General features: G+C 35.6%; 1 protein-coding gene across 3 annotated transcripts in view; it reads left to right on the top strand.

The window, feature by feature from the left end:
• Positions 1 to 13,778, top strand: part of LOC104612653 (uncharacterized) — a 62,182-nt gene that overhangs the window by 26,384 nt on the left and 22,020 nt on the right. For all 3 annotated transcript variants that reach the window (XM_010280170.3, XM_088893496.1, XM_088893497.1), the window contains 5 exons: positions 5,351 to 5,449; positions 5,579 to 5,694; positions 5,952 to 6,070; positions 9,100 to 9,170; positions 12,272 to 12,377. In XM_010280170.3, coding sequence (XP_010278472.1) covers positions 5,351 to 5,449; positions 5,579 to 5,694; positions 5,952 to 6,070; positions 9,100 to 9,170; positions 12,272 to 12,377 — 511 coding nt within the window. The remainder of the gene's footprint in view (positions 1 to 5,350; positions 5,450 to 5,578; positions 5,695 to 5,951; positions 6,071 to 9,099; positions 9,171 to 12,271; positions 12,378 to 13,778) is intronic.

Here is a 13,778-nt window from a genome sequence, read left to right on the forward strand (position 1 = left end):
ATTTGTTCAAACACATTTATCACTTGCTTTAAATTATTCACCCAACTTACCTCATTCCCACCACAGAAAAGAATTGTGTCATCAACAAATTGTAGATGTGTTATCGGAACCCTATTCCTCCCTACCCTCTAGCCTTTCACCAAGTTTCTATAGTCTGCCCTCTCAATGAGCTTTCCTAGGACTTCAACAATTAGGGTAAAAGGGAAAAGAGAAAGGAGGTCACCTTGCCTAATACCCCTGGTAGTCGGGAAACGATCTACCACCCTACCATTCACTAAAATGGAATAGTGGCAAGTCCTTATACATCCTAATACATCCTTTCACCCACTTGCACCACTTCTGCCCAAATCCAAAAGACTCTAAGACTTCCAATAGGAATGGCCAATCCACCAAGTCATGTGCCTTTTCGAGATCCAATTTGCACACTAACCCTTTCTTTCCACTTCTTTTGAAATCTTTCACACTCATTTGCAATTAGGATTTGATCCACAATTTGTCTATTCTTCACACAGGCACCCTGATTTGGGGAAATTATTAAGGGTAGCACCTCTCTAATCCTCCGAGATAACACCTTAGCAATGATTTTATAAAGGTTGTGTACCAAACTAATGGGTTTAAACTCTTTGGGGTGACAAGCATCTCCCTTTTTTGGAATCAGAGCCAGGAAGGTAGAGTTTAGACCTGGATTGATGACCCCTCTTTCAAAGAATTCAGAAAACACTCTTTGAATATCCTCCTTAAGTACCTCCCAGTAGTCTTGATAAAAAGCCATCGAAAAGCCATTAGGACCAGGTGCTTTAGATCTATTCATGGAAAATATGGCTACCCTTATTTCTTCCAATTCAAAGCTTCTCTCCAACCACACCCTTGATTCTTTCGGGAGTCTAGGCCACTCCAAACCCTCAATGTGTAATCTGCTAGACATAGGCCTTCTATAGATTGATTTAAAATGGTCCACAAAGGCCCCTTCAATCTCATTCTGCTGGGTCATTGTTGCATCATTAATCACTAGCTTGGAGATCCAGTTCTTCTTTCTCCTACCATTGGCTATAGAATGAAAGAATTTTGTGTTCTTATCTCCTTCCTTTACCCACTTGTGTCTAGACTTTTGCCTCCAGCTAATTTCTTCTTTGAAGATGACATCCTCCAGGTTTTTCCTCAGCTCCCACCTAAGCTCTTTGTCCCTTTCCCCAAACAATCCTAGTTCTTCTTTTGCATCTAACTCCTCAATCTGTTAATCAACTGTTGTTTTCTTTCCTCTAGCCTCCCAAATTGAAGAATATTCCATTCTTTGATTTTATTTTTCAACTCTTTAAGCTTCCATTGAAATTTCATACCCTCCCAATTGGCCCTTGGATTACTTGCTACCCACCATTCCTTCACTTTCTCCTTAAAGCCTGGATGGGACAGCCACACATTCTCAAATCTGAATGGTATAGGTTCTCTATTCCTAGACTCCACCTTATTAATCAAAACTGGCCAATGATCAAATGTGACTCTAAGCAATGTCCTTGACATCAAATCTCCCCAATGTTCTTTCCAATCAGCAGTAAAAAGAAATCTGTCTAATTTTGAACAAATTGGTTCAGCTTGGAGATTGGACCATGTCAAACAATTATGCGACAGATTCAGTTCTTTGAGCTCAAACATATTGATAAACTCATTGAATTTCCTCATACTTGTAGTATTTCTTTGCCGCACCTTGTTACACTCCTCAGTGAATCTAATTACATTAAAATCCCCTCCTAAACACCAAGGACCTTCCCATAATCCTCTTATTTCTCCTAGATCTTCCCACAACTCATTCCTCTGCTTGTATCCATTGGGGCCATATACATTAGTTAAAACCCATTCAAAACCATCAACCACCTGCTTGAATTTGACAGAAACTGAAAATTTTCCAACCAATTCTTCAACTCCTTCTACAACTTCATTTTTCCACAATGTCACTATTCCTCTAGAAGATCCCCAGGAGGGGCTCATTGCCCAACTAATGCCATTTGCTCTCAATGCACTTCTGACCCACCTACTATTAAATGCCATGAGGTTAGACTCCTGAATTAGGAGTATATCTGAATTTTCTTTTCTTAATAGCTCCTTTATTAACACCTCTTTCTTACATTCCCCAAGCCTCTCACATTCCAATTCACAATCTTCATACTGCCTTCTTGATCTGCCCCTAATCTCCTTTCTTCCTATCTTCCTCCTTTCCTTCCCGTTCCCTTTCTTTCACTGACTTTTTTTATCCCCTTCCACATCTAGCTTCAACCTTTTAGCTTCTCTCATCTTTCTTTTTCTCACCTTCCCTTCTTCTTTTCTGTTCTTCAGGTATGCTTTCAGTTGATTCAGATTTTTTATTTTACAACCCAATTTTCCCACAAATTCAGCCAACGAACCTTCTTTTGCTTCTTCTTTTTCAATCTTCTCTAATTCCTTCTCTTTGGTCCCCTCACTCTTTCTATATTCCACCTCTTCTCCAGTTACTTTATTCCCTCTGTCCTCACTCTCATTTTCCTTCTTCTCTACGGCTTCCTTTGCCAATTCATTAAGCTCTTCCACTATAATGCTCCACACTTTCTCCTCTATCTGCTCTTTCTCTTGTGTCTCAACTTTATCATGGGCAATCGGCAAGGAAGCAGATCTGGAACTTGGAGTACAAACAGCAAGACCAGAGCTAGAATTAGTATCAAAACCCAAAAGCACAGACATACCTGGAACTGAGTTTGAAGTAGGTTCAGCAAGGGTCTGGGTTTCATAATTCACTCCCAGAATAGATTTTGGCAAGGAGCTTCCTGAGCCTGATTCACACTCACAATTAATTCCATCGCTCTGTCGTTTATCCCCTCCTGTGATACCTTTATCCGAAGTTTGAAGATTGACTGTTATCATCTTACAAGTTCCCTGCCCACTATTCAATTCCTGACTTGGTGTTCCTCTTTCCATTACACAGTTTTCCCCTTTACCCACCCAAGTGTACTCTGCTTCTCTTAGCATTCCAACATTATTAGGAAATTTTGAAGTAGAAGTTATCACGTTCCTTTCCCCAACGAACAGTTCGACAGCTGCACTAAGCAAGTCCTCCACTTCCTCTTTCTCCTTTGTATCTTCCCCAAAACTGTCGCTATCTGTCTCTGAATCTGATTCGTAGTCATCATCTGAGGATTCGCAGTGAACTCACCCAATGTCCTCCTCTTCGTACTCCTCTCTCCAACCTCTGGAATACCTAGGGTTTGGACGATTTTCTCCCAATTTATCTTGGTTCCCTACTTCGGATTTGGAGACTTGAGCCCACTGAAAGTTTAACTTCAACTCATTTCTGTGACTTTGGCGGTTTCGTGAATCATTCATTTGCAGTTCCTGTGAGGACAATGATAGAGCACCAATATGGTCTCCAGTCGTACCCAAAGGGACCCGACTCACGTGACCTTTTAAAGTATCACATGAGTCGAGTAAAACAAAAGGTCCTTTCTTCCAATTGGACCTTGTTTGACCCAGTAAGAAACCAATTGGGTCAGATCGGGAACTAAAGACATTTTTCTCTCCTTTGGGTGGGCCCAGACCATGGTCCGACCGGATTGTCCTTTTGACTACTTCTGCGAAAGATTGGCCCTCTGTGTTTTTTGGTTCAAAAAGATCTATATTTTTTTCTTTAATTGGGCGACTGTTGAGTTCTGGCCGTTCAACTTCCAAAGTGGGGGAGTCTTCCTTCCCAAGTCTGCTCATGTGTCCATCTTTCAGTCCCTGTTCTTCGCCAAGTGTAACCCACCTTGCCACGTCACCATCATCTTCAAGCTTCAACCTTCCATACCAGAGCGACGCTTCCACCTCCGAGGCGATCCAGATTTTGTACCAGTAACTGTCAGCATAGAGGTTGAGAGTTCTTGGTACAGCTTCAGGTTTCACACTGGCGACCTTCATATTCACTGCTCTCAAGTGCACCACCCATGGCTGTCGCTATTTTTTGGAGGATGGTTTTTTGCCATAAATGGAAAGGCAAGCCCAGAAGCTTCAACTTGAAACTCCCATCGCCAGTTATTACTGCATTAGCCGAAGGGCACCAGTTCTCTATTGTTACAGTACCCTCAATTGTTTCTATGGTTGTGAAGTCCATCATCTCCCTCCCCCCCACATCTATTACAGCTTTTCTGTCACTAAAAGGGATTAATATAACAACTTGGCGAGTCCCAAGCTTGGATGTCACCTCCTCTAGTAATCTTTTCCAGTCGTTTACTTCTTTCTTTGCCGACAGGATTAACCTCCGCTCCAAACTTCCTTTCTCCCCCTCCAATTTGATCCTTGGTTCTGGTGTTGTAAGAGACACCACCATTGAGTCTGGAGTTTCATCATTTTCTTCTAAGCCCAACCTCTCCAATTTTTTCCTTCTCTCTGTCATTTCCTCCTTTCCCAGTACTGGTGCCATTATTTCTGGTACCCTTGCCGCTTCATTCTTTCTCTCAACCATTCTTCGGTGTAGCTCGTTTGCAATCATATTCCAACTTTGCAGCTTGTTGCCTTATGGTTTTATGATCCTTTCTTTTTTTCCTTGCTCAAATCTTTCTTCCAAAACAATGAACCATCCGTTGGAGTTTCTCCTTCTCTCAGCAAAATATTCCCTCCTTAACTGCCTAATGGTACTGTTCCAGGCCCTACACCAACTTACATGTACTGCTCCGTCCAGGAAGCTCTGAAACCATGATACAGCTTAACCCACTAACAGTATCGTTCCTCTTCTTTCTTCCCTTATCTTTATCGTAAGCTTCTTCTGCTATACTATCTCTTCCATCAAGAACTCTTTTCTCTCTGCTGTAACCATTCTTCTCCATTTACCAGCCATTGAGAACCCTTCGTCTTTTCCATCTTAGGCTTCAAGCAAGCTTCCCTATTAAAACCCATCTTCATCCACCAAAGTGGTTGGCCATTGGTATGTTCTACAGTTTGATATTTTGTTTGGGGGTTTGTCCTGGGATTCTGATGTTCACTTGTTTGGGACAGAAAAACTAAGGTAAACCCCCTAGTCATTCAAATTTCTCCAGAGCCATACATTTCACAGTTCCACCCCACTTCCCTGGCCATCATCTCTATTAGTTGCAGAATAATAAAGCTTTTGTTATTGATAAAAAAACATTATGTTGTGATATAATTAAGTAATATTTTTTGTTGGGATCAATGGAAACGGAAATATTGTATTGAAATATTAGGGAATGTGTAGATCCTTAAACCATGCTAACCTCTTTATTTTACCAAAGTAACATATTTAGAAATTTAATGTAATTTTTTATTGTAGCATCAAGGCCATATGGTAACCTGAATTATTATTAGTTCCAAAGGCTGTTGTGTTTTATTGTGTCAGGTTGAGTGGTCAAATTTTTGCCTAGATTTTCTTAATAATGCTGAGAAGTTATATCAAGGAAAGGAGACTGCTGAGATAATTAATATCAAAGTTGCACAGGTAATTGATCATTTCATTCATTTCTTCTTTTAGCCTATCAAACTGTCAGCCTTCTAAGAGATAGTGAATTTGGAAAGTGAAAAGATTGTTTCATTCATTTTACTTAACCTTTTTTCTGTTCTTTTCTAGTTGTTGAATGGGAAGAATGAAGATATGAAAATTCTTCTGGAGAAGGAGTTGAAATCTGGGGAATTAGCTGGACTTCATTCAGAATGCCTCACGGACACATGGATAGGAGCAGAGAGGTTCTTTTTCTTTACTGATTTTGTATGTACATATGGATGTATGAATGCATGATGTGTATCTGTCTTAATGGATGGATGATAAGGTGGATCGTGCTTGCATACATCAATATCCTTATTTATGCATGGAAACATAGATGTATAGATTGATAAGGTGGATCTGTGTTTCGGTAAATAGGGATATATTTGCGTGTGAACTGTACTTGTACCCTTATTATCTACTTCTTTAAATCTTAGCTATTACATATATTATATGGCAGGTGGGCATTTATTGATTTGAGTGCAGGCCCTTTCTCTTGGGGTCCTGCAGTTGGTGGAGAAGGTGTGCGTACAGAACTAAGTTTACCAAACGTAGAGAAAACCATTGGTGCAGTGGCAGGTATAACTTCTCAGTTTTCTTGTGCATTTCTCATCTTCATGAAACAAATAAAAAGGGTACTTATGGCAAGCAAGACAGAAAAAAAAAAAAAATTCCTAGTGCTTAATGCCCAGAGAGGCTAAAATGCCTCAGGTGTATAAAAAACCCATGGATAAGACTCCCCCTCCACCCACAAAAAGAACACTAAAGCAGCAGCACGTTCATAAAATTACTTCAAAAGAAAATATCCTTACTGAGCCAATTCAACCATCCTTTTGACATGACCCAGTAGACAAGACACCAAAAGGTAAAAAGAGAAAAAAACAATCAAACCCCTTTCAGACTCTGTGGTCTGAAGTATGCTCCATTTCCTTTAATAATGGATGCTTGTAGGATCTGGACTCTCGATACCTAGGCTTTTTCGTGTGTTCTTCCTTCTTTAGAGTGCTCTCATCCTCACCTAACCTTTTCTGGGCTTTCTTGGTGAAATAGATTTGGTGTGCAACAGTACAACCTAAAATTAGGGAATTTTGTTAGTAATAAATTTGAAAATCAATATCTTTTAGACTCTCCAAAAAAGATGCCTAATTTGTCTTTGTATCCACATTTTTGTTTTCTTTGCGATGCAAGTGGGCAACTACTTGCCATTTACTAATCTCTTTCCAATTTATCTCTAGTATTTCAGCATGGTTCTTCTTACTTTTTGGTTGTTAGTGGATTCATGCAGTAGTTGTGCAAAACTTTTTCGAACCTCCTTTTTTAGGTTGTTGAAAAAAGAGAGAAGATCATGCGGAGATGCACAAGGGCAGCAGTCCTTGTACATATTGGGAATAAAGGAATGTTAGAACTTAAGGAGAACACTTGGTCCAAGGAGGCTAGTATTGAGAATGTATCAATGAGAGTTGTGAATTGGGTGAAAACACTAAATATTTATGCACCATTCTCCATAGATTATATTTTTAGAAGATGGTAGCTTGTTAGTCATTCGCTAACAGCCTACCCCCATGTTCTGACATAATGTCATCCATTGGTTCACAATCAAATTAAGTTGAACTTTGATTTGTACAATTTGAGTAATCTTTGGCAGTTTATGGAAATGGGGGTGGGTGGATAACTGAATCCAAGGAACATAACGGTGGAAGGGACTCTTGGTAGTGGGATTTGTAAGAAACCATACCCAATGGTCTTGGCAACACCAATATCATGAGGGTAATAAGACTAGTGGCTGGTGAGGTGATATTCTCATTTTCTTGTGTTAAATGATCAGAAGGCAACTTGGCTAAGCCAATGACTAAACAAGGTGTAAATACAGAGCAATTATTATGGGGATAGATGTTAGTTGACAACTTGTTTTAGAGGAATTGGGCTAGATAGCAGCAAGGATTAAAGTATTAGTATTGGGTATCATATTGGACAACTTGGATACAGATACAGATATGGATATGGATATGCTTGGGAAACACATGGATACAGACACAAAATATGGAAGCACTCAGATACACTAAGGAAATGCGTACAAATTCCATAAACATATTGGTAGCATTAAGTTTAATGTCAAAATAACTATAAATAATGTATAAATTCATAGGATTTGTATATTTAAATGGTATATACATGAAGAAATATATTATAATTAGTATAGCAGGACACATAGATATTATACAATTTTATTAATAATGCATCAATCAAGAGTCCAAGGCACATATTAATTAATACAAATTAATACATGCAAAATGCCATTATTATTTTATTATCCATTGAAGTACAAGGCATAATACATATACAACTTTTATATTTGAATTATTATATCAATTTTTTTTCTATTTTTATTTTTTAACATTAACCAAAAAGTCAACTAAAAAATTAATTCTCAAATGTTTAGTAAACAATATATTTATTTTTATAAACAATAAATATGTTATTATAAAATCTAAATTAAAATATAAATTAATAATTTATAAAAATATATATCTTAACTTAAAAATATATCAAATCTAGTAAAATTTTGAAGATTCATATCATATGAAAATTCATAAATTTTAATTACTAAAATAATTATTCCATTATTAACATTTTTATTTATAAATTTTAAAAAATTATTTTTTATATAAATGTAGATTATTGGATTTGATAGATTCAATTTGTATTATATTTATAAATATTTTTTTAAACAATATTTTTATTTTTGTAATTAATAAATACATTGATATTTAATGCAAATTAAAATATTAATTAATAATTTATAAAAATTTTAATTAACTTCTTTATTTGTGTACATTTTTGAAATTAAAATTAATTTTTTGGTATATATGTGAGTTTTATAAATTATTTTTTCTGTTGTTTTATAAAATACTAATTTTTAATATTATTCTTTTAAATTTGTAGTTCGAGTTGTTGAAAATAATCATATGTTGTGTGTTTTGATTGCATGTAGACATTTATGTTAATAAAGTGTTATTTATTGCGTATATTGACATGAAACAAGAACTAGCTTGGCAGTTAAAGAAGCACCTGCTTTTAGCCATTGGACGACGTGGGTTCAAGTTGCATCACTTCCATTTTTATAGTGAGACTAGGGGTCGATATGCTTTCGTATCGGTGTGTATTGGCCGATACTATATGGTACGCACTGATATGGCAGTGTATTGGACAGATACGCACGATTGGAATGATACAGCTCCAGTCGTAGCATATCCTGTATCTGTGCAATCCAATACTGATACTATACTCCTTGTATCGGGTGTACCATATTGATATTTTAGTCCTTGGATAGCAGTGGTTAGCCTATATATTTCATGTGCTCAGCACTTCTAAATACATATTGTTTTTGATCGATAAGCAATGAAATTCATTCTTTACCAATCAAAATAATAATAATAATGATGATGATGTTGGTGATAGTGATAAATGCATATTAGCATCTTTGTACTTTTTCTTCTAGGATATATCATTTCATTTTGTTTATATGAGCATTGTCAAGCTCCTCATATGATATACTTTGGAGTCTGGACTCCTTGTACAATTTAACTCAATTTCTATGTGGTATTCAGAGATTTCAGAAGATGAAGCTGAAGATCGATTGCAAGATGCAATTCAGGAAAAGTTTTCTGTTTTTGGTGATGTATGCCCTTTCTTTTTTCCCTTTCCTTTTCAATTTTCTTTAATTGGTAAAATAATACTTTATTTGATGTATCCTACCTTCTGATTTCTATGTGGCATTTATAGATGTGTCCAATAAAAGTTTATTGAGTGTTTGATATTGAGGATTCATACCTTATAATTTTTTGGAAATTATTCTTGAAGATTTTTCTTTTCAAACTTCTGATTTATGATACAAGCAAATGTGCATGTGCTTTTGCATGTGGCAATATTAGATGATGATGATGATGATGACGACAATAGTAATGATATGTTTCCAAAATCTTCTATAATGTTTTTACATTTCTGATAAATAATTCTTATTTGTTAGACTTTTTTGTGTTTTGTATGATGAATATATGATATTAGAGATGTGCCCAAATGTTTTTTTACAAAATTTTTGCATTTTTCATAATTTGTGTTTTTATCTTTTTATTTTCATTATTTAATTATGACATCAAGGGTGGACACAGTTGACCCAAAATGTTGAACTGTTGACTATTTACTAAACAAGTAATCAATTCCATTTTTTGGGTTTAATTTTGTATTCAATTTTCATCTTCAATTAAACAATTATTCTTTATCACACTTATTTTTCTTTAATATGATTACTATAAAAATATTAGAGATACGCCTAAATATTTTCTACAAAATTTCTGTGTTTTTTTGTATCTTTTGTGTTTTATCTCTTCTTTAGTTTTTATTATTAATTATGATATCTTTGTTTTTGGTATAATTTAATTATTATATCAGGGGTTGACACATTTGACCAAAGAGGTTAAACTTTTGACCAACCACCAAATAGGAAAACAATTTCATTTTTGGATTGGTTTTAAATTTTGTATTTCATTTCCATCATCAATATAAACAATTCTTGTTATCACACTTATTTTTCTTTTCACTTATTTATATTTTTATGTTTTTGTAATTTTAATTAATATCTATCAACTCATGTTTCTTTAGTATGATTAATATAAAATATTATACATGTGCCCTGTTTTTTATACAATTTATTTATTTATTTTTTAAAAGTATTATTTTTTAACTATGACATCATGGGTTGACTCATTTGACTTGCCTACTATCAGGATGGAAGAACGGTTTTATTTTTGGGTCAATTTTAAAAAACATTGTTTTATACTATTAAAAGTATTGTATATAGATCTAGTTGATAGAATTTATTGGTGACAAAAAATAGTTTAAATATGGGATTCAATGAGAGTGAATGAGAGTTAATACCTCAAATATAAGACTTCATGAGAGGGGATTGAATGAGGTGAAAGGTAGTAATTCAAAATTTAACTAAATTTAAAAATAGGGTGGTTTAGTTAAGATTTGGATTCTATGAAGGATAATGGGTGCTAATACCTTATAACCTTAAATATAAGACTCAACGGGAGGGAATTAAATGAAGTAAAATATAGTTGTTCAAATTACATTTTGTGCTCTCACAATTGGAGAGGGACCAAATTCACATACTTTAAGTACCCTAGGCTTTGCAAAATGGACTATGTATTCCTGTTTGGTTTCAATAATCCCTTAAACTACCCTCAAGATTTCTGACAACAGGACAAACACTGCCTTCTGTTAGCATGCCATTACATTCCATTCACATGTTATAGCATGTGATTGTTATAATATTTTAAGAACCCAATTTTGCCCCCTCTTCTTCACCATCTTAGGGGAAAGCCAAAAGCATATCCACACTCCGGTGCTATGGCTTTGCCTATTACACCACTCTCCTAAATAGCTATTTCTGTATAGAACTGATCAATCCCATACCCGTATGTCTCAACTTTGGATGTCGTACCCATACTTCCTCCCCCTCATCCAGCTTTGGATGCCGTACCCATGTCTTGTATGTGAAGGATCATCAAAAGGTTAAAAGGTCAGAGACAATCACACTCAGCAGGGTTGGCCGCCAGTGTTCACACTCCAGTGCCCTACATTGCAGACTTCAAAATGTGTTACGTGTAACTGTTTTTTCCAATAATAACATAGACATCCAAATAACTTACTTCATGAGATTTCAATTTGGCTATATTTCCACCCCTTTTGATGGATTTATTTCGGTGTAATAAAGCGGAAAACAAGGTGTCGCCATAAAAGTGAGGGTAGAACATAGGGTTGAAATGGAGTCTTTTACAGCAAAAAAAAAAAAAACTTTGTTTTATGCCCCATATGCATCAAACAAATGGCAGGTGCATAGAAGATAATCTAACTGCACTAGGAAAAAAATACTTGATGGAGTGTGGATAATCTAAAGACTATTATTGTAGAGGATGGCAGAAATTGAAGCCAACAGAATGTGTGCATCACCCATTATCAGAAGCCCCAAACCTTATGTGACAGGGTGGCGGCAACTGATAGAGAAGGAGATGAAGAAAGAAAAGCACCGAAACTCTGTTAGACACTGACAGACAAGGGACAGATGGGGGATCCCCATTTGTTACTGAAAAATGACATAACTAACTGATTCAATTTGCCTAGATTGGCCTTCTGCTCCTCCCCTCAGTGGCCAACCTTGCTGCACTGTGAATTGAAGAGATTAAGATACTGAATGGATACACATAACATAACTAACCCTACTGCTGTACCCATTGTTCCTGTGATTACTTCCCTCCAGTGTTCACACACCACTATATTCTGATACGGATGCTATGGATTTTTTTGGTCATGTTTTGAAAATTTGAAAAAAAGGGGCAAAATAGACATTTGTGCCCTTCCATCAAGAGATAACAGCGCTGTTCACCTTAAGGGATTATTGTAACCAGAGGGGAATACTTTAGTCCACAAAAATTCCACACTCTCATTTGTACTTTTAAAGTAGTATTGTAGATATGTACACATACAGAGATGCTTATCTACAGGATCTTGAGTAGCTTTTACAAGTTAAAGTCTCGCTTGTATATTGAAAAGAACTTGGAGGTAACAGATGTTGTTCTGGTCTTCTTCGTGGATACCTAATCTTTTGCAAGGAGCTAGTTTAGGTCAATGCATTTTTTTCCCTTTCTTTTGTTGATTGCATTTTTTTTTATTTCACTTAACTGATAAATTCCTTCTTACCGACTTTAAATGTTGCAGCAAGATCATCAGGCCATTGATATCCTTCTGGCAGAAATTGACATATATGAGCTTTTTGCATTTAAACATTGCAAAGGAAGAAAGTCTAAGCTTGCTCTTTGTGATGGTAATCTTATTTTTCTTTTGAAGAGATTTCTACCTGCTTGGAAGTTTGCTTACTTGCTCAATGGCATGTGAAAATGTTCACTTGACAATGAGTGGTATACCATTAGTATGATGGTGGATTTTTCAGGTCATTGTTTCCATACATGCGGTTCTGAGTCGTTAAACTTAAATACATTTTGATATCTATCAAAGTAAAATTTAACAAACAAATAAATGAACGGCGAAAGATGGGTGTGTGTGCATGTGTTATTGTTAATAAGCATTGATGGGTGTTTTGGTAATCAGATTGCAAACTACTACCCTCTTTTCCTACGTAAATTGCTGAACACCCTTTGCTGGCTGTGTGTTAATAGTAAAGTACCAGGTGTTACTTGGGTGTAAAAAATGTGTCACTCAGTGTTTTTGTATTTCTTTTGTTGTTCTTCATTTAAGAAGGAACCATCATGTGTGGGCTCAGTGATATTTGAATGCTTAATCGATAGCATAATTTCTTGTTAGATTAGAAACCATTATTTTCTACACTTGAATTAAATTCCATGAGGAAAGAAAGAAGTTAAAAGAAATCATGTAATCTTTATGACACCATGAATGTTTCAACTTCAAGATTGCATGGCACACAAGCCTAGCAGTTTCAGCCAAGTTTTAGTGTTGATATTGATTTATAATGAAGGCTAGATATATGGTATCCATTTGTCTGAATTTGAATCCCAATCTGATTTGGTTAAGGTTTATCTGAATTCGATTTTTTTATAGTAGGATCAAATATGGATGCATCCCTATCTGGTCCAGTCTGATAATATTTTGGTATTCATGCTTATATCTACATATATTGTATCTATTACTTAAGATGGTTTAAAGTTGTATATTTACTAAAGAGTTATAGGTTCAAGTCTCAGAAATGTTTACTCATTTTATTCCTGATATACAATATCAAAGTCATTTAACTCATTTCTTCTTGTATTGGGACTATTTCCTATCTTTCTCTGGCTCATTGTAGGAAGCAATAGCCCGATTTTCTGACGTTATTTTGGATTTGCTTCTTTTCTATTTCTCCTAAGTGGGGGAAGATCTTTTGGAGGAGTTTATAGATATGAGGGTTACTCTAAAAAGAATCAACCTGTGTAGTTATGAGGGTTACTCTTTAGATTGGACCTAGAGGGGAGTTTATAGATATATTATATTTTTTCCCCAAAAGGGTAAAATATATTGATTGAATAAAAGCCCTTGTACAAAGAGATTATGTACAATGGGATATACAAGTATATGGTCCTATATATGTAAATGTGTACGCATTTTCATTTTTTTTGATCAGCAAAAGGATTTCATTAATAATTAAAGATTTAAACTTAAAACATCTGTTGGAAAATCCAATACTCATCAGTACCCAATTACAAGTATGCCC

The sequence above is a fragment of the Nelumbo nucifera genome, chromosome 8 (assembly GCF_055504915.1).
Source record: "Nelumbo nucifera cultivar China Antique chromosome 8, China Antique-T2T, whole genome shotgun sequence".
NCBI classification, from domain to species: Eukaryota; Viridiplantae; Streptophyta; class Magnoliopsida; order Proteales; family Nelumbonaceae; genus Nelumbo; species Nelumbo nucifera.